This window comes from Leptodactylus fuscus, chromosome 1 (genome assembly GCF_031893055.1).
Source record: "Leptodactylus fuscus isolate aLepFus1 chromosome 1, aLepFus1.hap2, whole genome shotgun sequence".
NCBI lineage: Eukaryota > Metazoa > Chordata > Amphibia > Anura > Leptodactylidae > Leptodactylus > Leptodactylus fuscus.
Window position 1 is genome coordinate 336,664,554 of NC_134265.1, and position 27,231 is coordinate 336,691,784.

The 27,231-nt window shown below is 45.8% G+C and overlaps 1 protein-coding gene across 2 annotated transcripts; it reads right to left on the reverse strand.

The window, feature by feature from the left end:
• On the reverse strand, nt 1-26,878 carry EIF2AK3 (eukaryotic translation initiation factor 2 alpha kinase 3). Of its 2 annotated transcripts, none has more exons than XM_075261336.1 (17): nt 26,531-26,878; nt 21,102-21,231; nt 18,511-18,705; nt 18,261-18,391; nt 16,593-16,827; nt 14,857-15,019; nt 14,214-14,354; nt 13,928-14,050; nt 12,472-12,692; nt 12,196-12,305; nt 10,519-10,641; nt 6,873-7,022; nt 5,711-6,452; nt 2,287-2,454; nt 2,101-2,202; nt 1,650-1,712; nt 1-658 (listed from the first exon to the last, which is right to left on the reverse strand). In XM_075261336.1, exons 1-17 carry the CDS (start codon nt 26,812-26,814, stop codon nt 482-484), a joined length of 3,258 nt encoding a protein of 1,085 aa, XP_075117437.1. In that variant the 5' UTR covers nt 26,815-26,878; the 3' UTR covers nt 1-481. The 2 variants fall into 2 exon arrangements, with proteins under 2 accessions (XP_075117437.1, XP_075117444.1); XM_075261343.1 differs by lacking the exon at nt 26,531-26,878 and adding an exon at nt 21,773-21,814.
• Between the last annotated feature and the right edge of the window lie 353 nt (nt 26,879-27,231).

Genomic DNA, 27,231 nt, shown 5'->3' on the forward strand with positions numbered 1-27,231 from the left:
ATAAAACCTGCAACAAATGAATCCTAAAAAAAACCCATAGAAAAATATTTGTTCTTTTATAAACCACTGAACTCCCACCCCCTGGTCTCCTCCAACATTGTCTCCAGTCTGTGCTTCATGAGATGTAAAAATATATATTAAAAAAAAAGAAAAGAAAAAAAAAAACCCTGACTGCTACAGGTAATCTTCTAGAAGACTACAGTGAACATTAATAGGTGTGGTGCCCTTTAAGGACAGATCTGACCAATAACAGCCATTACTAACAGGACCAGAGAAACTGCAAAACTCATAACGGTCTTCTTAATGCCGCCAGGTACTCTGTGCTCTTCTGCATTAATAGAAATGTCCAACAAATGGTATAAATGTCCGACAGTATAAAATATGCATTGTGCCAATACAAAGCCGATCCAACCCCCTGGGTCAACGGAGGCGTTAAGGGGTGCTGAACGGGTACAGTCTTTCTGCTTTAGGAGAGAGGCGATCACTTGCTGGAATTCTTTAGGCTTTTCAAACCGGAGGTGCTCAGTGTCCGGGACCTCTGCCTGAGCGTCAGCTTACCGGGAACTTCAATGTTCTCAAATAAAGGACTGTCTATAATTTCTTCAGCTTCAGGCCTCTCGCTGGGGTTATGTGAAAGCATATGCCGGACCATGGTGTGCTGCACGAGACAAACACAGGAAGCCAGAGGTTATACAGAGCCGTCTGTATGGGGAGGCTTAGCTAAATCTGAGTTATATCCTGTATTATACTCCCGAGCTGCGCTCACTATTCCGCTGGTACAGTCACTGTGTACATACATTACTTATCCTGTACTGATCCTGAGTTACATCCTGTATTATACTCCAGAGCTGCACTCGCTATTCTGCTAGTGCAGTCACTGTGTACATACATTACTTATCCTGTATTATACTCCAGAGCTGCGCTCACTATTCTGCTAGTGCAGTCACTGTGTACATACATTACTTATCCTGTATTATACTCCAGAGCTGCACTCACTATTCTGCTGGTACAGTCACTGTGTATATACACATTACATTACTTATCCTGTACTGATCCTGAGTTACATCCTGTATTATACTCCAGAGCTGCACTCGCTATTCTGCTAGTGCAGTCACTGTGTACATACATTACTTATCCTGTATTATACTCCAGAGCTGCGCTCACTATTCTGCTGGTGCAGTCACTGTGTACATACATTACATTACTTATCCTGTACTGATCCTGAGTTACACCCTGTATTATGCTTCAGAGCCAAATTCAGAATTCTGTAGTTCATCTATACAAAGCCTGTTCTAGTGTTCTGTACTCTGAATAGCGTTACTTTTTCCTACTCCACAAGAGTACTGAACGGAAGATCCTATAATGCTGAGGGACAGTTATGACTAATGCTTGCCGATGGCTTCCAATAACCAGCGGCATTTTGAACACAGCTCCGGAGTAGAACACTAGAATACAGAGTTTACAACTCATTTTTGTTTAAACTTGGAGCAAGAAAAGAACGCGGAGAGATCTTATCTGAAGCCTGCAGAATTATGACTACAGCTCTGAAGTATAATACAGGCTGTAACTCAGGACAGAGGAAAGACGTCACTACACGAGTATTTAATCAGAGCTCCTTTGGTCACTGGAGACAACTAGAAGATCCTTACCTCTTGTGGATACTGCTGTGTAAACAGGGCTGGAAACTTCAGGTCCCGCAAGTCTGTTAGTATCTATGGAAAAAGAAAAGATTTAAACGGACGTGTCCGACTGTGTAAGAGTCACACTGAGCCGCTTCTTCCACCAGCTCCTCCGCATTTACCATTTACAGTATTTTCTAGGGATGTAGTGCCATCTAGGGGAAATCTTAAGTATTACATGCAAAAAATAAAAAAAATAAAAAAGGGGGGGGGGGGGGAGCACTACCCCCTCCCCCTCTGCCTAGATGACATTGTTGTACTGGGATATTTCTAGAAGCATTGCAAATATTTAACCAGGTAGGGAAAAATACAAGATGACTCCGCTAGTCCATGAAGACGTGTCCAGCTGATGGAGAATGGTGAGAAGAGGCCACGTGTGGCGACAGGAGATCACAGTAGGTTTTATATTTCTGGCACTGACCTGCACTCTCTCCATATTGGTACTGAACGGATACAGCAGCTCAAATAAGATCAGGCCCAGGGAGAAGATATCGACCTTGTGCGAGTAACTCTGGCCATACATCTGGAGACAAGCAGAAGACGTCTTGTAAGACACGATAGCATCGTTCTACAGACAGCGGCTGACCTCAGCATTACTGACACCTACCTGTTCAGGGCTCATGTAGAGTTTGGTTCCCACCTGCCCAGTATGCCGGGCATAGGCTGGCATCGGGGTCAAAGCCATTTCTTCATCTTCTTCTTGTTCCATCTCCGTCACCAACCCAAAGTCTCCGACCTTCACTACATCGTCTATTGTAAAAAATATATTGGAAGGCTGCAAAGGAAGAAAAGCGGAATTAAGTAAGGGAAATCTGCGGCGGTAGCGATCACATGATCCTAAAGATCCCGAATACAGGAAGTCTGGTTATATATGTACGCTGCTCAGGATCAGCCCTCCGTCATCTCAAAGTGGATTGTTCATACTGATGATGGATACAGAGGATAAGTTATCTGTATCTGATATGTAGGGTCTGACACCCAGCCCCCACACAGATCAGGCCCCAGAAACAACAGTAGTCCACAGGGAGCAGATGTTACCCACTGGAGCATGCCAGGGTTCTGAATGGAAGCAGACTGCGTAGCTTCTGGCACACAGAGGCTGCTGGAAAAGCTCATCTGTGTGGGGCCTGAGTGTTGGACCCCAACAGATCAGACACTGACGACCCATCCTGTGGATACATCAGCATAGACAGTATATTTTAGGCCAGAAAACCCCTTTAAACAGGAGCCTGGAGGTTTAGCTCCCACACAGTATCCAGTACAGAGCCCCGCTGTAGTTCCAGCAGTGTTCCCTCCGACATTTCCCTATGAGTCACAGCAGGGACCCTCCAACTCACCATTACAGATGCCATACTCCACTAGTCACAGCAGATTCCCCCCCCCTCCTTCCCCAAATTCCTCTAGTAATCACAGCAAGGACCCTCCATCCTTACAAGTAGTTACAGCAGCTGCCCCAGGATTCACAGCAGGTCCCCACTGCCATTTCCCTAGTAGTCAAAGCAGCAACTTTGAAAACATTTCAGCTACACCCCAGGAGTCATAGCATAACCCCCCCCCCCCCCCTTTGTTCCTCTAGCAGTTCCAGCAGGGGACCCTATCACTCCACCCCCTTGCCATTAATTACAGCAGCTACCCCCTAAACAGTCACAGCAGACACCCCTTAAGTCTCTTATAGCACGGTAGTGCAGAAGCTTGAGACATACAGCGAGCCTCCTGCTCCATTCATCTGTCCTCAGGTGCAGGAAGCAAAACCCTGTCCCCATCTTGCCTTGTGCAAGTACAATGGTATCCCAATGTGCCACAAGCATTTGTAGTGCCCACTAGTGACACAAGAGCCTGGAGATGTGACGGTATTATAGTATGGCAAGGACTTATGTGCTCACTGCATGAGCGCTTAGTCTAAAGGCCAGGCCAATGGAGGATTCCAATAGGAACTTCAATTTTCATTGTCATCTCTTTTTAAAGGTAAATTCACTCAAGTCAGACTTCCTCTGGACAAAACAAAGGGCGTGCATTATTTCTACCTGCCAGTGAGTGATATCTAACAAGCTGCTGGACCATCATTGACGTCCGGGATCACTGGGATTCCAAGAATGAAGGAGATGCTGACTTCTTGGACATTTCCTTTGCATAGCACGGGTTCCATCGACCTGCCAAGAAGTGACCTGAAACGTGGCTTCATTCAGAACAGTCTGCACAGTGATGCAGGGTCATGACCACGCATGTCCGAACTTACATGGGGCATGAGGAGACCCCGCACACACTGAGCAATACCAGCTGATGAGGCAATGGCACAATATCTTGCCAGAACCCTATGCTTATTAATAAGAGCCTCTATGGTTGCCTCACCACATGGTATGCCCAGCGGGCACCAGCACCCAACTAATGGAAGGCCAAGCATGAGAGCAGTCACAATGGCAGCGTAACTAGCCCCGGAGCACCACTTTTACTGGTAAACTGTAGATCGTTCAGAACTAGACCACATGAATAGAAGAGGCGCCGAATAACTTTCTCAAAGCCACAGCCAAAGCCCTATAAAATGGTTTAACTGGCCCAAAGAGTTTAAGGCTTCATGCAAACTATAGAAAATGATCTTGAAGCGGACATCCTCCTCATATCCTTCTTAATGTTCTACCTCCAGGCTCAGTCATAATCCGTGAACTCTGCGGCTGAATCACCCGCGGAATCCATGACAAGATGGAGCAGGACGCTTTCCTCTTCCTCCAGGCCAAAATCAGCAGCAGATTCAGCTGTGTGAATGGGCCTTAGGATCCATTAACCCAAGTAAGGCTCAGGCCCCACTTTGCAGAAATGCAGCTTTTTTGTTGCAGTGTTTTTTTTTTGTTTTTTTTTTAAAGTCAAAGACAGGAATGGATTGAAATATAAGAATCTCCTAAGCCATTTCCCATTCTATGTGTAGCCATTCTTGGCACTGGCTCAAAAAAAAAAAAAAAAAAAAAAGTGCAATATCTGCAGCAAAAAAGCTGCGTTGCTGCAACGAGAGGCCTCAGCCCTACTTAGATTTAGGGGATATAAAGACAGATTCTGGTATGTTAAAAAGGGATATTTGCATCTCCACAAATTTTTTGTAGGTAGGAATAACCCTTTAATCTCAGCGTGGCAGATTACTGGAATTCATGTACAATCCTTGAGCATTAAGCTCCCTCTAGTGGAGGCTGCAGGATTTTAGATTTTAATAAAGGGGGGATACCAAAACCATCAGAAAGCAGACTGGGCATTACAATGAATTCAGCACACCGTCATTAGTGCCTTGGTCTTAGAGATACTGGGGCTAGGCCGAAACGAACAGCACAAATATCTCCGCAACCGGAGAACAAGCTGGCACCACGGAGTGGCTGAAACCAGTGCCCTGTAAGCCTTTAGTGGTACACAGACAATATCAGAGACATAACAAGGTTCTCTCTTAGGTGGAGGCCCCACATTGGAGAAAAGCAGCTTTTTGTTAAACATTTTGCTGCTGTTTTTTTGGGAGCCAAAGCCAGGAAGGACTGCAAAGGAATGGGACACATAGGAAGATGATACTTTTTCCATCTGCTCAATCCATCCCTGGCTTTGGCTCAAAAAAGTATTGCCTAGTTCTGTGCTGGATATTGAAATTCAGCCCCACTCATGTGAACAGGCCATATCAATAAAGAGCACGACAGGCCAGTGGCATCAAGGGGTGTCTCGAGTAGCTGTTTAATATGGGTCCCAGGTGTCAGACTCCCACCTTATGATAAGGAGAACGCCTCATTATGAGAGTCCCAGAACACCATTGTATTATTAACAGCCAAGTATAAAGATCTACCATCAATGTTGGATCAGGAGGAATCCAACTAACCCCTATGATGGAGGCGCTGAATGGTGCCCAGGTATAGCACCATACATAGCTAGACCGGTGCCTGCTGGTACTGACAGCTCATTGGAGCACATATAGGATTATACTAAACATCTCCAGGGAACTTAGTGCTCCCCCCAACCATCTCCAAGACAATAACCCCAGCCTGGTGTGTATTCCCCGGTGTACCTACCTTCAGATCCCGATGCATCAGGCCCTTGCTGTGCAAAAACTGAACAGCTTCTGCAATCTGCAGAAATATATGAAGACTTTCAGCCCGTGGCCGGTCGTCCAGGGTGCAGCGTGCCTCCATCCAGTCTTTGAGGTTCTCCTTGCGGCACAGCTGCATCTGTATGTAGAGGTATACCTTAGGAGAGCTGGGGTTCGGCTTCTCGGCAGTATTTTTGGTCAAGTCCAAGTTCAAGGTTTTTGGTCTAGGAGGAGAAATGGACAAAGTGCTTGCAGAGGTGGGTTTACTCTCACTGGAGGAGTCTTTATGGGAAAACTCACTGGTCGTAACCACAACGGACACATCCGTCCTGTGGTCTATGTTATTGGACGCGTTGTCACAACCGGAGTCTTCAAAGATGATGGAGGAGGAGGTCCTCTCGTGTAATAAGACATCCTGTGGCTGGTAAAGAATCCCAGGGTCCTCACTCATTGTGCTTTGCTCCAGATCACAGTCTGTAAGGAAACAGTCCTGCAGGTTCACCCTGGCATCATGTGACTCATTAAAGTCATCTGTCGAGAAGTGAAGAGGAAAAGAGCGCCTCCTATGGTGTTCTGAATCAACAGCGATAAAGCTGGTGGAGCTCTGACTCTCTGAAGAAGGAGTGAGGACTTCTACTTGTTCCTTCATAGAGTAGGGGTCTGCACTGCGAACCTTGATGGAAAGGCCATCCATAGGGGTTGGAGAGCTGAAGGGCCACTCCGTGCTGAAATAGATAAGACATGCATTTATTAGAACACTTTACTAATAAATATATAACATTTTTATTAAATTTGATGGGAGAGTTGTGGGCATGTGAATAGTGAGCATGCTCTTTGACATGCAGAGGAAATACAATCTTCATCACGTGATGAAGTTATCCAGGGTTACAGTACTGAAGACCCATCCCAGCCCCCACACTGATCAGCCAATTAAAGGGTCCAGAGACCTGAGGCCTCAACCCCTTTTACACTGCTCTGTACAACAAGACATTCTCCTCGATAGCATTCAAACGAATGGGACAAAGGTGCAATATGCTGCATCGCTACTGCCATATTTCCCATCATGTGATTCCCATCAAGGTAGACGTTAACCCCGTGCTAACCCAAAGGTATTGGGGATGAAGTCTGAACATTATAGACCGTACCATCCATCCTTCAGCCACAGCTCGTCCATTTTCTCTTGCCATAGCTCTGGCGGCTCTTCACGCCAAGCATTGAAATATCGCACAATCCCAGGATGCTCCAGCTTGGCCAGAGCCTTCACTTCCCTCATCACCTTCTCTCTGGCCAGTTTCCTAGGAAGAAGGCAGAACACATCCAGGTTACCAGATTGGTCTACAGTAAAGAGGTTTACAGATACAAGACGGCTTACATATTCGCTTTAGTCACACTTTCCTGATCAGTCATTAAAGGGGCGCTCTGCTCTGAACAAGAACTCCTTGTTAAAAGGCCCTTTGACAATAGGCAAGTCCCAAGACTGTCCCGATGGGACCCTCTATGAGCACCTATAACCCGGAGAAACCTGGCAGCAGGGCTGGGCCAATAGGACCCAAATAATAATTGTGTTTTATTTCCTCGATTAATAGCAATTATTTAGGTCACCCCCATTTAAAAAGATGTAAATTAAGGAGTAAAGCATTGGGGGAGCTTCAAGTAGCGGTTTGGTTTGGACCGAACATGTCCGACCTGAAACTGCTCTTATACTCTAAGGTCCCTATAGGCCCCGGAGTATAATAGGTGGAGTTAAAGGAGAAGTGAGCAAACAATTACACAACTCTCCTTTACATGGATCCCTCTACCAGTCTTCTGGCCAGTAAGGGCCACATGGCACAGATGCAAGTAATGTAATGCCACATGACCCATGTGACCGCTGAGGCCGGTCAGAAGACTTTGAGAAGGAGTTGTGTCAGAGCACAAGAGAGGCGAGTAACACGGTTTGGTCACCTTCACTCTGGGGTCGGAAGAGAACAGTTTGGGTTCAGACATGGACCAACAGATTAAAGAGATTAGCCAGAATTAAGGTTATTGTCCATTATTAGGATAGACCATAAATACGTGAACTGTTAGAGGTCGGGACGGAACCTCCTTCTGCTTCCACCCTGTACTATGTATAGGACAGCTGCAGAAAACCGCTCTGTATAGTTGATCAGCTCTCCACCAATCAGGTATTTATGGCCGATCCTAAAGATTAGTCATGAAAACCTTAAAGGGGTATTCCCATGTCCCTTGCTCACCAGTCTTCGCTGCTGCAAAGACTTCTTTCTTCCAGGTTTTCGACGTCAATTGGTGGGTGGGGTTTCATATGCAAAGCCATACTGTCAGACTACCTCCAGTTTAGCTCCGCCCCCAAAATAGCATGTAGCTCCGCCCACCACATAGCATGATCCTATGGGACGACTGAAGGGCCTGTGAGGTCATCAAAGGTCCTATAACACTTGGATTTAGCTTGTTCTATATAGAGTCGGCTAAATCCTAGTGGGCTAAGGGACCAGGTCCTTCTACCTACTAGCTTTTAGCCCGCTATATATAAGAAAACTAAATCCTAGAGAGCAGAGGGACCAGGTCCCACTAGGATTTAGACTGTTTTATATAAGAAAGCAGCACTCATTTCCCCCCTGAGAGCAGGAAGCTAGGTCACGTGTGGTGCAGACACAGGAACGGCTACAGGCACAGGAACGGCTACAGGCACAGGAACGGCTACAGGCACAGGAACGGCTACAGGCACAGGAACGGCTACAGGCACAGGAACGGCTACAGGCACAGGAACGGCTACAGGCACAGGAACGGCTACAGGCACAGGAACGGCTACAGGCACAGGAACGGCTACAGGCACAGGAACGGCTACAGGCACAGGAACGGCTACAGGCACAGGAACGGCTACAGGCACAGGAACGGCTACAGGCACAGGAACGGCTACAGGCACAGGAACGGCTACAGGCACAGGAACGGCTACAGGCACAGGAACGGCTACAGGCACAGGAACGGCTACAGGCACAGGAACGGCTACAGGCACAGGAACGGCTACAGGCACAGGAACGGCTACAGGCACAGGAACGGCTACAGGCACAGGAACGGCTACAGGCACAGGAACGGCTACAGGCACAGGAACGGCTACAGGCACAGGAACGGCTACAGGCACAGGAACGGCTACAGGCACAGGAACGGCTACAGGCACAGGAACGGCTACAGGCACAGGAACGGCTACAGGCACAGGAACGGCTACAGGCACAGGAACGGCTACAGGCACAGGAACGGCTACAGGCACAGGAACGGCTACAGGCACAGGAACGGCTACAGGCACAGGAACGGCTACAGACACAGGAACGGCTACAGACACAGGAACGGCTACAGACACAGGAACGGCTACAGACACAGGAACGGCTACAGACACAGGAACGGCTACAGACACAGGAACGGCTACAGACACAGGAACGGCTACAGACACAGGAACGGCTACAGACACAGGAACGGCTACAGACACAGGAACGGCTACAGACACAGGAACGGCTACAGACACAGGAACGGCTACAGACACAGGAACGGCTACAGACACAGGAACGGCTACAGACACAGGAACGGCTACAGACACAGGAACGGCTACAGACACAGGAACGGCTACAGACACAGGAACGGCTACAGACACAGGAACGGCTACAGACACAGGAACGGCTACAGACACAGGAACGGCTACAGACACAGGAACGGCTACAGACACAGGAACGGCTACAGACACAGGAACGGCTACAGACACAGGCTCGCTCCCGAGCACTTAGCCCCTCCTCCCCTGAGAGCAGGCAGCTACATCACTTGACATTTGAGCAGATAATTCCAAGAGCCATAGAAACGCAGTGTCAACAATGAAGTGAATAAATTAAGATAGTGGACAAACAAAGCAGTTGTGCTGAAGCAATGTATTTAGGAAAAGTCTTACATCCACATTAACAAGCAGTATAGATAGGATCCTTGTGATGGGACAACCCCTTTAACACCTCCTTAAGATTCTTAACAGAGCATCCTATGGACTTTAGGTTCACACTAGTGTTCAGGTTTCCATTCTTCCCAAAAACGGAAACCCTATCCACTTGAAAAGGAAACGGTTAACCATGGAAACCTGCATAACCCAAAGACTATAATGGGGTCCACAGGGTTTCAGCCTGAAATCAGCAGAGGGAACACTAGTGTGACTGCAGCCTAACTCACAATTTGCCAGCAGGGTGTATGGGCTTTCTAAACTAAACAATCCCTTTAAGCATCATTTAATACTTTTCGTCTAAAAGGGAGGTTGAAAAAGGCTGAAACCGTAACATGGCAAAGTATAGGCGATACAGTGTATACCTAGCAAACAAGTCAGAAGTGTAAAGGTCAGGCTGATCACACACACACAGGACAACGTGGTGACTAACTACTGAAACATACACTACACACAGGATATCTATAGTAGTGTGAACTATAGCAAATGTAGTCTATGAGCTCATTGCTGCACATGCATCTTCTCGTAAAATAGCCGACTAAACACTATGGCCAAGGACAGAAGGAAACAGATTCGGATCTATTGTACTAGTAAAAAAAGTGTCATATGGAAACTCCATTGTTTCACACTTGCCAACATTCAGTTTTCTGCTAAACAGCACCCCCTTTTTGCTTAGAGCAGTGTCTGGTATTGCAAGATGCCCATGAGCAGTCCTGAGCTGAAGTACTAGATGAGGGAGGTGCAGATGCCCATGGGGATTTTTTTTGGATCCCAGCTGAACATAAAATAAAGCCTAAACCTTAAGACAAGTGTCCAGTTACCTGGTGGGGAGGCGGATTCTCTTGATGGCATAGTTACAGTCATCAACCTTATTTCTGGCTTCAAATACCACTCCGAAGCCCCCACGTCCTAGACACCGGATAGGTTCAAAATCAGTGAGATACCTACAGAGAGAAGTAAAGGGTTAACAGAAGGCATCACATCAAATATAACACTCCTTGCTGAGCAGTCTTCACCTATGGCCTCCTGTCAATATGCTCTGCAATGTATCAGAAGCCAATACCAAGTATGCAGCCCCTCCCCCACAAGTGCCTGCAGACAAGATCCAGGAGGCTGCAGGACCCAGCCATCTTCTCACAAAGGGACAGCTTGTAGAGCAGGGGTATGGAATGTACGGCCCTCCAGATGTAGCAAAACTACAACTCCCAGCATGCATACTTTCTCTGCTTTGCTTGGAACTCCCATGGAAGTGAATGGAGCATGCTGGGAGTTGTAGTTTCACAGCAGCTGGAGAGCTGAAGGTTCCCTACCCCTGTTGTAGAGGGTTTATGGGCAGTCAGAAATAACTTGACATATACCTTTAAATGGGTTTTCCTATGGTAGACGTGAACAGTAAACCATTAACCACAAAATGAATGGGCAATAGGGCTAGTTAAAGGGATTGCCCGGGACTGTATTCTCTAGTGTTACTTCCTTTCTTCAGGCAACATCAAACTTTGGTTAAGGGGATATCATCACTCCTTAGGGAGAGACCACCATTTAGGTGTGTGGAGTCTTATTAAGCCATTTTGCGCTCCATTGTGCAAAGGAACATGGGAAGAACATGCAAATCTGACTTCCATGATGTAATTAGGAAGACCGTGCCTCAGTCATGCAGCCCAATAGAGGGCGCTCCCTTTAACATCAATGCATTGCAGCAAAGGCCTCTGGGAAGGTCGGGCATGATGTTAAAGGGGGCGCCCTCTATTGGGCTGCATGACTGAGGCACTGTCTTCCTAATTACATCATGGAAGACAAATTTCCAAACTTTGGTTACACAGCCATGCTGACGCTCAGTTCTTACTCAAATGAATGGGGCTGAGCTGCATTACCAGACATCTATACATTGTACGGCGCCATGCAGTGAAGAGACCACAACAGTCAATATCAGTCACAAATAGAGATGAGCGAACACTGTTCGGATCAGCCAATCCGAACAGCACGCTCCCATAGAAATGAATAGAAGCACCTGTGACGCTGACTTTGCCGCGGGCTTCACCCCGCCCACCCCCCCCCACCCCCCGTGTGCCGGCCGCTTCCATTCATTTCTATGGGAGCGTGCTGTTCAGAACAGTGTTCGCTCATCTCTAGTCACGAGTAATCCCTTTAAATATATCTCCACACAGGACAAATAATGGGATTTACCAGCAGATTCTGTATTCAGTGTATTGGAATACTAGCAAAGGGGATGCAATTTTAACAAATCTAATCCCCACAGAGAAAAATTTGCAGTAGACGTATTTCTGTGGTATAAATATATAAAGCAGATTTTCACGGTTTGCAATGCATGGGGTGAATATCACTGCATATGTAATATATGGAGGTCAAGCTGCGGATACAGAGTAGAAAAGTCTGTTTGACTCCAGAACCACATGCATATTTGCTGAAACCCTTGAGATACACAGAAGTAACCCTCAGTCTGCCGTCTGACTAGTGTAGTGTACACAGCAGAACATTACCGGGACACGTAGCTGAAGCTACTGGAATCACTTCTGCTCTCCATCAGATCTCCGCTCACTGGCTCATACTTGTGGTCCGTCTGACACTGGGTCTCAGATTCTTTCCTCTTCTGTTGGCAAATATGAAAAAAAAAAAAAAAAAAAAAAAAGAAAACGAAAAAAAAACATTGAAAATTGTCTGAATTAAAAATTATGTAATGTATGTAGACATACAACTAATAGGTGCACAGAGAAGAAAACATGGCTGCGATGTATACTAAAGCGAGTCTCACACACCCTGGCGCTATGAGTTGGCTGGAAGAGCTTGCGGACGATGTATGTGGTGGCAGTGATGCACAGCAGGATGGTGCCGATGATCTCCTTCCACCAGGGTAGAAGCACCACAGGGTCCTTCTTACGAATGTTCTTGTAGTTGGGGTTCTCCAGTATCCCAACAGTGATCTGCGTCCCTCGCTTGCTGCGCTCTCTCTTGTAATATGGCAGGTAGTAACCATTATCTGTAAAGAAGAAGTGACATTTATACAAGATCCATATAATGTACATGCAGAGTGCACCAGCAGAATAGCGAGTGCAGCTCTGGAGTACAATACAGGATGTAACTCAGGATCAGTACAGGATAAGTAATGTAATGTATGTACACAGTGACTGTACCAGCAGAATAGTGAGTGCAGCTCTGGAGTACAATACAGGATGTATCACATTTACAACATTACTCAACTATGTGCAAACACAACAGTAAAGTGTAAAAACATGGGCACACGTTGACAATGAAAGGAGAGAGGATGAGTTAAAAGGATTTCCCAGTATCACTGCAAAATACAGAAGCCAGGGGTGGGGTAATATAAAGGAGGATAGTCTCCTATTCCAGGACTTCTGTTTACATAGCACCCCCTCCACTCCATCTGATACATAGTTACATAGTAGATGAGGTTGATGCTAGCACCGAACAGAAGTGCAGTGTCCACAGTGGACATATGAGCCCATCACTGACCGGCACGGGATGGAATTGATGAAGTGTTTTATCTTACCTCATCCCTGGTGATCCTGGTAAATCCCTTTAATGCATGCATGTAAATTAAGTTGGCCAGAGGTTATACCCCGTGACCTGTAAAAGGGAGGGATCCTGCCACAAGACTTTGCCTTTAATAGTGTTCATCTTATCTTGTGCAAATTACTCCTGAGATCAAGGGTATTAAGTATTGAGAATGCACTAGGGAATGCCCTTTAAAACCAGCCCATCCACATGGTCAACGATGGAATGGAGGACGTGATCAGCATGGTGTGACCTGGTACATGAACAATGGTCGGTGTGATTTTGGGAGGTGGAGGTAGGAAGTCACAGAGTACCACTATGTACCAATATTAAGAGAAGAAGGATGCTGATCAGGAAATGCGCCCAGACGCACAGCGGCTACATTAGGAGGAGGAGAGTCTTGCTTTTCAAGTCTCGGGGCTTCTCCATTGTTTGCTGGAAACAAGGTATAAAAATCAGAAGAAAACAACAGAACATGGGGTCACAATGCTGGGGTTACTGGGGTGCCCTGATTATATGGAGGGAAGTCTCAAAGTCTTTAAGAGGGTCATTAGGAGGATTCACCATGGCTTCGGGTCATGCTAGAAATAAGCAGTGGAGAACCACGAGAAGAGCACAAGACATGTAGCCCAGGAGAAAGCTTAACATGGACTTTTGTATGTTATCTCCTCACCAGTCTTACCAACCACACATACTTACCATAAGGATACTGAAGCACAGACAGCGCCCCGTTGCTGTACTCATCATGAGAGAACTTGTCATTACTCAGACACTTATCAAACTCATCTGATCCCACCAACACCGGCGTCCGGGATGGGGAGTCTGGAGAAGACAAGGTAAGAGGATTAGACTTACATAAAACTACAAGTCCCAGCATTCCCCAACACCTCGCCTGGAGTGCCAATGATTGTCGAATATTGGAGAGAGGTATCAGACAAGGAAAGAATACAGACGCTACAACATCAGAGTGTACAGATGTGCTTACGGATTAAAGGCTTCCACTTGATCCTTGGCAGAGATATTATGGCGTTCCCATCCTTCCTTGTATCCAGTGCTGTAGGATTAACTGGGAATTTCTCAGATGGCCGAACAGATGCCTGCAGATACAGCTGCCCCCGGTACATCCCTGACATACAGACAGATGGGGATTACACAGAGAACATGAGCTCATGTATTACTTACACTTTCAGAATGGACAGCAAGAAGCCATAGCATATTCAGGAATATCGTGGTGGTGGTGGTGGTGTGTGTGTGTGTGTGTGTGTTGGGGGGGGGGGGGGGGGTGTCATTCTGATATTTTAGTATGGGGTGCTTTACTTCAATATGGCACTTTGGAAAGATCCAATAAAAACTCAGTGGATCAAATTTATAGATCCAGCCTTTTACATGCGGACTTACAGAGGTCTGCGGCTTTAGATGCACCACATCAAGGGCTAGAACTGAAACCAGCCGAGGAGTTGGCATAGATTACATGTAGGATGGGCTACAGTTTTGTGGTATAAATTATAATAAACGTCAGAACAACTAGGCCCCATTCCCTCATTTCTGCAAGTGCAAAATTTGCATCTTCGACAAGAGAATTTATCAGGCAGGATATAGTAGTATCCTAATACCAGTGCCATACTTACCGAGGTAAAAGCTGGATTCTGTGGCCCCTCTAGCAGCTTCCACCAGATCCTCCTCATCCTCCAGGACATCCTCATCTGTCGAGTAACTTGTGTCATCGAACAGACTGATAGGAATCACCTTCCCATCTCTGACCAGCCAGGCTGAGGCTATTGGAGTGCAGAACTGGGTGGAGCAGGAGAGCAAGAGTTAAAGAAGTTCCAGGATTTGGAAAATCCCTACTACTTAAAAAAAGGTTTCTTGATAATAAGCCGAAGTGTTGCTCTGCTGGGGCCCCAGAAATTAGCTGAAAACTTTTGGAAACCTGGCGCATTGCAGCACCACCACAGGTAACATCACTCTTCATTAAAGGAGTTGTCTCATCTCAAACATCCTATCTATACTGGTAGATTATGTAAATTGAAGACTTTTCCTAAATATATTGCTTTAGAAATGCTGCTTTGTTTGCCTGCTATGTGACCTTATTCCTCCCATGGTTTACACAACATTGCTATAAACACACTGACCTGTATGAATACAGGAAGTAAGAAGGAGGCAGGCAGACTGCTGAAACAGTGAGATGGAGAAAACCACTTTAAGGCCGGGGCCCCACGGGACATAAACGTTGCGATTTGCCTGCAGCGGAGACGCTGCGGGAAAAACGCAGCGTTTTACAGTGCAAGCAAAGGGGATGGGATTCATGCGATAAGTGCGAATCCCTTGCCCACTTTATGAAAAAAAAAAAAAAAAAAGCGCGGACACGCTACGATTTGCAAAGCCGTTGCGGCTTTGCAAATCACAGCATGTCAATTATATCTACGGAAACGCCGGAGGCTTTCCCATAGATATAATTGTAACAGAAAGTCTGCAGAGGAAAACTCTGAACTTTCTGTTGAAAGCGCTGCAGAAAGAACCGCAGTGCGTTCACGCCGCAGTTCTTTCTGGAGCGCTACGGCCCGTGGGGCCTTAGCCTAAGGCTGAAGCCCCACAATTCGGAAATGCAGCTTTTTTGTTAGGCTGCATTCACACTTAGTAACGCTGGCGTTTTTTGTGCTTATTTTTGCACATAGCGCCGCGCTAACGCCGCGTAACGCGGCGCAATGTGCAAAAATAAGCACAAAAAACGCCAGCGTTACTCAGTGCGAATGCAGCCTTAGATTGTTTTTTTTGAGCCAAAATCAGGAGTGGACTAAGCAGAACGTAGAGGTATAACCGCTTCCTACACATTTCCAATTCATTTGTAGCCACTCCTAGGTTTGGCTGAAAACAAAACAAAAAAAAAAAAAAACACGCAACAAAATCTGCAACAAAAGAAGCTGTGTTTCCGCAACGTGGGGCCTCCGACTAAAAGGGTTGTTAACGTAATATGGAGGGGTTCCCCCCCCCCCCCGTTTCACTCCAACAATTTTGCAGTGGACTCAGACATGCTCCAACTGAAACCAATGGAGCCGGGGCATGTCTGCGCCACTGCTACATTCTCAGTAGAAGAGAAAAATATCCATTCTCAGGATCCATGGGAGTCTCTGCAATCAGATCCCAACAGATCAGCAATTTATCCCGTATCCTGTCGATAGAGGATAAAGAATTTTCATGGATTAACCCCTTACTCCATGTGTGTGACTATTTTGTGACTTTTCCGGATCCCTACTATGTAGTACTATATGTATTTGCGGCATTGTGTCATCTACATAACCAGGATCTGGTCGGTTTTGCACAAAGCACTTGTGCCCTGTAATACACAGAAGCATTGTCGCTGTACCTGATGCTCCCACTCCAGGTGTCCTAGCTGGCGGTTAAAGGCCATGACCTTCCAGTCGGCCACAGACACCTTGATGAGGATGTCCTTTGTGCCGGCCTCCTGCTCATCAACGTCAGCAATGATTTTGTTCTCATCTGTACCACCGCTGGGTTCAACGTGGCCTTCGATAAAACCCACTCCACGTTCAATGTCTGGGATGTAACGCAGCTCAAAGTGGCCGACACTGAAATTCCATCTGACAAGGAAGAAAAGAGGGGGGAGAAGTCAGCAGATTTCTCAAACAATAGGATCTACTCATTATGTTACTCGCGGTGACGGCTTACTGAGAAACAGTGTCCTTCTATTAAAGGGGCTCTATCATTGGGAAAAGTCATTTTTAGATAAGCACATCCTTACATAGCCTTTCTAAAGGTTATCTCACACCTACCTTTAGTATGTAAATCGCCTCAGTAGATTTTGTATAAGGGTGCATTCACACTACGTAACGCCGGGCGTGTATGAGAGCCGTACACGCCGGCATTACGGCAGACTGCCGAACACTTCCCATTCACTTCAATGGGAGCGCTCGTAACAGCGGCGTTTACGAGCGCTCCCATTGAAGTGAATGGGAAGTGTTCGGCAGCCCTGCTGTAACGCCGGCGTGTACGGCTCTCATACACGCCCGGCGTTACGTAGTGTGCATGCACCCTTAGTCTGTTTTTATCCATATGCTAATGAGCTTAGACCGTGCACCGGAAGTGTCTGTGCACTGTCTGCTGTATGTGTATGTATAGCAGATGCTGTTGTGCACACAGACTCTTCCGGTGCACGGTCTAAGCTCATTAGCATATGAATAAAAACTGACTTAACCAAAATCTACTGAGGCAATCTACATACTAAAGGTAGGTGTGGAATGTCCTTTCTAAAGCCTATGCAAGAATGTGCTTATCTAAAAATGACTTTTCCAAATGATAGAGCCCCTTTAAATGAATTCTCTGGTACAAAGTACAGCTGAGGGTAAGCTGTGGACAGATATGTTCTGACCAGAGGACCACTGGAGAGCTTTGTAACCTAGTTTTCGATAGTAGCTTGTACCACTCCATTCATCTCATAATGAGTTTTCTGACCCAGGCATAGATATAAGAAACTAGGTGCTGTATACATAAGACAGTGGGCTACTGAACTGGAACGGTCACCACTAGATTTCTGTTTCAACAGATACATGCATTCCCGTAAAAAATATCAGTTCTGAAGACTTTCTTCTCATAAATCTGTGTTGTGCCATTCCTCTATTATTCCTCCTGAATATTTATGAATCCATTGATTGACAAACTGGTGCTACCATAACCATTGCTTAATGGCTGCATCCATAGACAGCCTGGCAGAGTCAGCACTGACCGGACAGTGTCACAGTGTAGGGACACCCCGCCAATTGGCAACACCCAATTATAAACTATTTATATATTTCCAGGGTGAATTACAGAGGAAAAGCACAACTCAATGCAATGATAAGAGCTAACAGGACTGAGCAGCAGCTTTATAAAAATAAATTTATATTAAAAAAAAAAAAAAATTTTAAAGCACCACCAAAATTGCTTAAAAATATGTTCAATATAAAAATAAAAACAGAATTTAAGACAATAGGTCATTTCCTGGCCATTTCCAGCATGTTTCAGGGGGTGCACTTACTTCTCGTTGCCACTCCGCGGTCCCACAGCACGCACAGTTTTCTGCTTTCGATGTAGTAAGAGAATATCATCCTGCTCGCCGTCCTCCTCACTCCAGCGCCGGCAGCCCATGGCGGAACAGATGTATTTTACCTGCAGTAAACACACACGATCATGTTGTCAGTCATCAGCCCCAGGGTGAGTGCGGCCGCTTATGAGAGCACTGCATTCCTGTGAGAGCACTGCCAGCCGCAGGCTACACGGACACACACCTTCCCACTGCTGGCGCTGAGCCCATAGGTCGTCAGGGACTTTCCTCCAACTAACACCACGTCATCGCCAAACTTGTAAGACGACTCCAGGAGGGACTCTACTGTGAAAGGAACGGCCTCCATGCTCTCTCTGTCCCGATCCCACTGGAAGAGGTCACCATCCAGCGAGGGGATGATCATCTTATTACCAAAGACCTAAGGGGACAAAGCAAAGGAGGTCATGTGATAGCTAGAAAAAAAATAAATAAATAAGAGCGCCCTCTAATAGCTGGGCAGGGAATAGCCCTCACATCTGCAGGTTTCTATAGACCAGGGACTAAACAAGAGTGGCATGTGGGGACCTTCAAGAGGTCAATGAAATGCAAACTGCGTGCCAAGAGGGTCTACACGACTGCAAAGGTCCTAAAGAGGGTCTGTTTTAGTACATCATTTGATTTCCCACAGTATATCATTGCTTGAAATTCTATGGTGCCCAGTTACTCCATTACTCCTCCTGAAAATGGAGAAAAACATTTTCAACACAGTATGTAACCATCAGGAGATCATCAGACTAAGCAAGGACACAACCCATTATCAATTGGAATGGAAGCACCCACATATCCATATGGTTCTACATTTCCAGGAGGAATAACTGAGGGATGCCAACAGTTCTGTGGAAAAAAAAATTCCTCAGAACTGAAATTTAACATAGAATGCAAGTATTTACTGAGACAGACATATGAGGACAGGTTCTCTAACCCTTCTGCTGCCAAAACCAAATCTAATACATTTGATTAAGACAAACAACCCCAATCATGTAAATAAAGGTATGTTCACAAAGAGGCAGATTCTGTCTCAAGGTCAGCTCCAAGTTGTTCCAGGCAGGCATCGGTGGATTTTCTTTTGGGAAAAATAAGCACCATGTTTAATCCTGCCCAATAACACCCATTGAAGTGAGTGGGAGGCGGAAAATTCCACCTGGCCGGTGCAAAATCCGAGACAGAAATTGGTCAAGCAGAAAAATTTTGCTTCAAAATTCCAGAAGCCGAATTCTTCAGCTAGGAAAAACGCACATCTGCCTTGACGTCTCCAAAGGGTCTTGAGGGGGAGGGGGCATAAAACCTCAATGCAGTCCCTTTGATACGGATAGTGAAATATACAGTATTTTGTCCCGTCATAGGGCCACATGTCATCACCGCTATGGTTTATGTATATTAATGCACTGCACGGACGTTGCAGGCCTGGTGCGCAGGTGCCGGAACACTATGAATATTTATGAATGAGCCGGCATGGGCCCCTAGGGACCACAGAAGATGAAGGACACTCACATAGCGGAGGACGCTGCAGCTGATGGATGACATCAGCCTCCTCTGTAAGGACATTACCTCATCCCACCCCCCCACCCCACCCCATCTGTAATGAGTCACTGGGTGCGGGGTAAGCACACATTGCCTGCACAGATAATGAATCTGCCTGACAGATAAGGATTAGCCATGAGGTAGTTTCCCTTCAATACACAAGCAATCTTTAAAGAGATAAAGACGCAGATAATCCTGAAGGGCCGGCAATCAGGTGACGATGTAAACAGCGCAGGCAGCAAATAAGATGGCCGCGTGCCATGAATGACAAGTGACAATCCATAGGACAGTGTCTGAAGGAATGTCTATTGTGCCTGTATAGGAATATAGGAAGTAAATGGCCGCTTCTGACAATTAAGGACATTTTACATTTTTTGGCATCACATTCCAAAAGTCATGAATTTATTATTATCATTGATATATCTATAGAATACAAAATTGTAACAAATATATTGTAATTTTTCTTCTTTCAAGGTTTTATTACTTTACATGTTTGCATTTAAACAAAAAATAAAAAAATGTAAAAAAAAACAAACAAAAAAAACAAAAAACAAAACCCTGCCCTGATCTGTTTTGCCTGTCAAAAGCCAAATACTAGGTATAAAGCCAGAAACCGCCACACCAGCCAGGCTGACCGGGAATAGGAGCAGGGCAGTTTCTGGCCATGCAGATAATATATGGTTTCTGGTGGCCGAACAGATAATCTGGACAGGGTCTGACATGGATGACTGGTCCTGTAGGTTACATACCGTCAGACATCCCCTTTCATTTTACCAGCACAAGGGTAAGCCAAAAAGCAAGTGCGGCTGAAAAGCAGTGAAAACCGTAAGCATTTTTTGGGATTGCAGTTTTTGGCTACAGGTGATCTTAGCCATAAAGCACACCAGTTTCACTGGACTTCAGGATAAGCTGCCATGTAAGTATATAAGGAGTATTTAGGACTATTCTATAATATATATATATATATATATATATATATATATATATATATATATATATATATATATATATATATATATATATAATATATGCACTAATACAATACAGAGCAAAGCAGAAGCAGTGCAGTGTATACTGACACTCCAGGTATACAGAGAATAGACACCATAAAGTCACTGGACCTTACCAAGTACAAGGAGCCTAAAATAACATTAAGTATAACTAAATAATAGAAGCATATGCACACTACATATAACATAGGATAATAAGTATTACAAATGTTATGTCACAGACCGGCCTGGGGCACATACACACCTCAGGTTTACTAAGGCTGGAGGACACAAGAGAGCCCGAGCCCACGTCCAGGTCCCATTGCTTCCTGCCATGATTCTCTGCATCCAGAGCCGCTATTCTGCCATCCAGTGTGCTGATTATTACCAGAGACCTGGGGACAGAACATAGACATTTACAACTATAATTTTCATTAATCATTATTTTCATCAATAGCTAGAGTACACTCTATAGCTAATATAGAAGAAATGTAAATACTATTAGATTACAAAGTTTTTGTATTATGCAAATAAAAATTATATTAAAAATTAAATATATCATGCTCAAATCAACAGCGCACAATATATAAATTTGAAAATTTTATATAATATATATATATACACACACACACAATATATTTCCAAACGTTACTATAAAAAAAACTAAACTTCTTGTAAAAATATGATATGTACAATAAATACAATAGAACATGTGAATTTTTCCCCTTACAAAAAATAACTTCAAAATAAAAGTTTCTATCATTGTTAAAATTTGAATAAAATAAAAAGTATGCATATAACAAAGGATTTAAGATACAATATTCTAAAAATAAAAGTCTAAAAACAAAAAAAAAAAAAAAAAAAAAAAAACATGGACCATAGCACTAGAACAAATCACAATGTCCTGTCCAAGTTTCAGCCCAGAGAATAAGATACCTAGATAAATGCAGGACTCCCAGATTGAGGGTCTGGATCATGGCGTGCGGGGGCAGCGGGCGGGCTCCCCTGTACCCTCAGGCAGGCTCTGGATCGGGTGTCGTGCTTGCTCTGGACACTGATAATACTGGTGTGGAGTTGCAGAGTTTGCTGGCTGAGCCACAATGTAAACAGATTACTCTGATCCCATGGCAAGGTAAACGTATAAGAGGATGCAGTCACCTGATACATTAACCTCTTCAGGGAGACTACAAGTCCCAGCATGCACAAGCAGCACACAATCCATGCTGCAATTCATTCCTTCCAGCCGGATTGTCGGGATGACATCTGCAGCTAGAGACATTCTTTCATGTTCTGTTCTCAGGCCCTGGCGGCATCAGCGGGCACCATGGCTACACAGGAAATCCCCGGCCACGGGTGCCAGCTGCTCAGTCTACAGTATACCGCCACACACTGCACCACTCCTACCAAGAGACCGGCACTGGGATTAAACCCTTTGCTACCAACCCATAAAAGCTTTCACACAAAAATACTGTAAGTCTGAAAAATTTAGTTTTCACCATCAGTGTGATGATCTACATCACCAGGGCACATGTATATAACATAGGAATAGGTCAGGGCATGCTGGGCTATAGTCTGGGCATGTCCTCACATCCAAAGCTAATGTCTTAAAGGGGTTGTGCCATTAAGGACACTTGGCCCCTATCCATGCATCCATGTGAATAGAATGGCAGTGCACTTACATGACCGCTGCGCCATTCACAACACTCGCCAGTCCATACGAACGAGAATTATTAACCCGAGACAATGCCGTCGCCCTAATAGACATCAGAGGGGGGCGGCAGCCTCCAGCACAGCCAAGAGGGCCGTCTATATATTACATATAAAGCTATTCCTATAAGGGACTACATAACGCCACAACTACCCTGTAGCTGGGGCCGGGGTCTCAGAAGACAAACCTTTGGGCGACTATTCAGGACTTGCATTCATATAACCTAAGACTAAGATTGGTCATTGATATGTGATATGACAGGGTCATAGTGGTGGACCCCCATCAGTCAGCTGCCAATGACGTCACAAGGTAAGGCTGCGGTTCAGTCCCATTCAAGTGAATGGTGCTGGGCTACAGTCACTTCAAAAACATACAGCACAGTGCCTGATATTCAGCAAAGAAGCCACAAAAGTCACCCAAATGGTGCAACCAGCTGATCTGTAAGGGTCCCAAGTATTGAACCCCCACATGTCACATATTGAGGACCTACTCCAAGGACAGGATTTAATATTGAAGTCCTACATAATGTTTTACAGTGAGCCCAGCTCAGTTCAGGAGACGTAACGTGCATCTTGCGTTCCATATCATGCAATTCAGTCTGTGGCACCTTGGCTGCTGCAAGTTCGGTTCATTATATCCCTGATCAGATGAGTGTATACAATACAGACCACAAGCTATATATACCTGAAGAAGGCCTTCCCAACCGATATCAGAAAAAAGCAAGTTTAACTTGGACACCAAGACTTAGAAGAATCTCCTAAACTGACCACAACTTAGTCCCCAGCGATCAGTTCTAATCTAAAGGCAGCCATTCTGTTTGCCTGCAGCACCTCCGCAGGTGGAATGAAGCATTACACAATACTGAGACTCGTCAATGGCTTGTCCTCCGCAGGAAGAGACTGTAACCTCTATGACCTTTACTCAAGAGATGAGGATTCTGGGTGGACAACCCTCAATTCCCCAGTAGTGTACTATGGTAGACATTTGCCATTCAGTACTCTAGGAAAGCTGGGAAACAACTAAAGGTGTAAGAAGAGTATTTCTAAAGATGAAGCTTTTACTGAAGTGGTTGCTAGCGTAAAGGAAAGGAGGTGACAATTCCCAGCGCACCCCTCTTCAGTGACTAGCTACTTTAATTGCCCCCACGGGGCAGCCATGAGAGCAGAAATAGCCAGGATCACACACACAGCAGCGGTGTCAACACCGCCAGTCACAGCCAAAGTCAAAAAATACTGAATTTAACCCTGCAGTGCACGTCCTAAAATTATTTACATGGGACTGCATATAGGACAAACTCATGGATTTAAGGATTATAAATTACCCAAAACACACACAAAGCTAATAAAGTTGTCTGGCGGCCGCCAATGGAAACGTCCTGCTAAGATGTATGACCTGAGCAAATATTTGCCTTGTAAAGACTGGAACAGAACAAGATTTACTGACAAAGGAGCTGGAGGAGTGCAGGAACTGACAGGATGCGGAGGTGTACAGGGGGCGTGTATGTACGGTGTCATCAGTATATAGCAACGTCATTGTATAAGGTACGGTATTCTATAGAGCAACGTCATTGTATAATGTAGTGTCCGGTATTATATATTGTACGGTGTCATCAGTATATAGCAACGTCATTGTATAAGGTACGGTATTCTATAGAGCAACGTCATTGTATAATGTAGTGTCCGGTATTATATATTGTACGGTATTCTATATAGCAACGTCATAGTATAAGGCACACATGTCCAGCCTTACTTTAGCCACAATCTTGCTAAGCACCATGGAATTAATGGTGCTATATAAATAAACAATAATAATAACTCCAATTTCTCAAGAAACCAATTGAAGACAAGCTCACAACATACCAGCAAAACCCTTGATAGGCTGCAATGCACAACACAACCACTGGGAGGCCACAAAGACACAACTAGCATATCATCTTGTGACACAATATCACAAAATTATGTGGTTTTGAGAAGCAGATATACTTCCATATCAGTACTTAAAGGTCCATAGACTAGGCCAGCCCAAAATAAAATACAGCTCAAGGAAAGGTTATTACGCAGTTGTGAGCAGCAATACCGGATTAGTAAACTTTCTGGACTAGCAGATGTTTAAGAGGTGTGAGGCACTGGGCAGATACTCCCCGGGGATAGGGATTAACTTGCTGATCAGCGTGGGTCTGGCCACATTTATCCTACTGATCCAGAGAACCCCCCCCCACCAAATGTGAATGCAGCCACAGATGACACAGAACGTGCGCCACTACTTTAGTTTCAACTGGAATGAATTGAGCACAGGCGCCACATACAGGACAAGTGTAGAAACACCCCAATTCTTGGGATCGGCAGTCATACCCCCTCATCGACCAGCTATTTATCTTCTAGCCACAGGACAGGAGATAAATAATTTTTGTGCCATCACCCCTTTGTGAACTGGAAACCAGTAACCTCACAAGTTATCATTCTCCTGCTGCTGTAAAACTACAACCACAAACATGTTCTGTCCAAACTTAAGGAAGTTTCAAAAGAACTTGAACAATTCTGCATGCTGGGAGTTGTAGTCTCACAACAGCTGTATTGCTGACGCCTGCACATGTCGCCTCTCTCTGCACTTAAAGGTTGTACAGGGTTAAAAAACCTGTTTTTCCTCAAGGAAAGGCACCACACCTGTCGGCAGGATATGCGCAGTACTGCAGCTCAGACTGTGCGCACATAAACCACAGAAGAATTCCAGGGTCTCACCTTCCCCTTCAGGACAAGCTCTAGATTCCAGTAAACGGCAACATGTGATTACGTTCAGCGGTGAGCCAGGCCAAAGCTGCACAGACAGATCCTGTGGCTGCCCAAATAAAGACGTAAAATCGGAAACTCAAGATAGAAAACTCGCCAACAAGAAACTAGAAGACTGAACAGCTGGAGCAAAACCGTGCAAGGCAGAAAACAAGTATACACAGACACCGCGCCATCTTATAACGATTCTGGAAGTTATGCCCGTACCAAAATATGAGGCACCGCCTGCGCCAATCCCAAATCAAGTGTAACGCTTCAGTAATTATCTCCACTTGCTGGCACATGGAGGAATTTAACAGGCCCTGAGGTTTACCAAGGGCCCTATAAGAAGTCATCAGTGATCTGTATATAGGAGACGTGAGAACTGTTATAGGACCTGTGCCATGTGGCAACTACCAATAAGAGGTCACATGACCCTTAACTTCTATTTTCTGCTCTATAGATGGAGGTGCTGATAACAGATAGCCATAGACATGAAGGCTGACCCCTGACAGCATCCATACAATTGTTATGACCCGGTGGCACGGCGTTACTCCAGTTCAACGTGCTCTAATATTGAGTAACAATAACTTCCAGCATACCCGTCACCCTGCTGAGAGTTGTGATGTATAGAATAGAGGGTAACAGAATGCCACTAGGGCACTGAGGCCCAACCAGCACCTGGCACAGTACGGTTACAATAGAGCACACAGCATAGCCGACATCCTGTTAGTCTTTGTAAAAGTTGGAAACCCTTCTGCTGTATAGAACAGAACCATGCCAGAGCGCAGCACCGCACCATCTGATGCACTGGCCGGACCTCATCTTGGTACGTCTCCAAGACTGGACCCATCACTCCCGGCATACATAAGAACCCTTTGGGCATTGCAGTCCAAGGAAAGTCTGGAGGACAGTGCTGCATAAACTGAAGCCAAGTATGGCAGCCATGTGCAGAATATCAGTACATCAGCACAGAGCAAACTTATAACTGCACCATGCCAACCAAAGTAACCCAGGCACAGTGCCTACCAGGACCATGCACGGACCAGTGCAAGAACTGCCAGCCTATACAACATGCCACTAGGACTGGGCACAAATCAAACCATGCCCAATAGCAACACACACGGCTGCCACCTGCTGGTAGTGAGAGCAGTGACCAGAGGAGAGCCATGCTCCTGTGCCCCGGGATGTATCAGCTGTGCCCGGCCCCCCTGCACTCACCTGGGTCTGCTCTCCTCCCGGCCGCTCTCCTCCTGCTCAGCCCCGGACTCGTCGTCCTCCACGATGACATCTCCGGCTGGAAAGGCCGCAGCAGCCCCGATACCAGGCGCCAGAGGACTAAGGCTACTGCTGCTGCTGCTCTCGTCCTGCTCCTCCCAGGGGTATCCCGCTTCTCTCCCCGGAGCTCCCTGCTCCACCAGCCCGGCAGCCACCGCTCTAATCAGCAGCACTGCAGTGAGAGACAAGCCGAGCAGCCTCCAGCAGCACAGGCCCCGGCCCTCCATAACCAAGCGAACATCTGACCAAAGCGCCAAGCGTCACCAGCTCATAACACGTCCTCCCTCCGCGCCGCCATGACACCTTTATAGGTATAGATAACTCCCAGTGTGTGCGCTGACAGAGAGCCCGCCTCTACGAGCGCATGAAACCAATCAAAACGTGCAGAGATGACACATCGTGCGCCTATTGGCTACTCAATCTGTCAGTTTCATCCCAGCGTCTCCGCCCACTAACAAACTTACTCTAACTCTATTGGTGAATGGATGAAGCTCTGTCAGGCGAGCACGCAAAGCCTCATGGGAGTTCCCTGCCTGCACCGCACCTGTCAGCCAATCACATCCTCCCATCGCTCGCATCTGTTTACCAATTTTTTTTCTTCATTGCCGCAACAGCCAATAGGATTAATCAGAGTCTCCCTGTAG

What these genes read in the sequence shown, in the direction of transcription:
- EIF2AK3 (XM_075261336.1), bottom strand. Translation starts at nt 26,814, where the DNA reads ATGGAGGGCCGGGGCCTGTGCTGCTGGAGGCTGCTCGGCTTGTCTCTC. An exon ending in CGGGAGGAGAGCAGACCCAG is followed by an intron (nt 21,232 to 26,530) that starts GTGAGTGCAGGG and finishes TTCTGTCCCCAG; the next exon opens with GTCTCTGGTAATAATCAGCA. An exon ending in AGAATCCAGCTTTTACCTCG is followed by an intron (nt 14,355 to 14,856) that starts GTAAGTATGGCA and finishes TCTGTATGTCAG; the next exon opens with GGATGTACCGGGGGCAGCTG.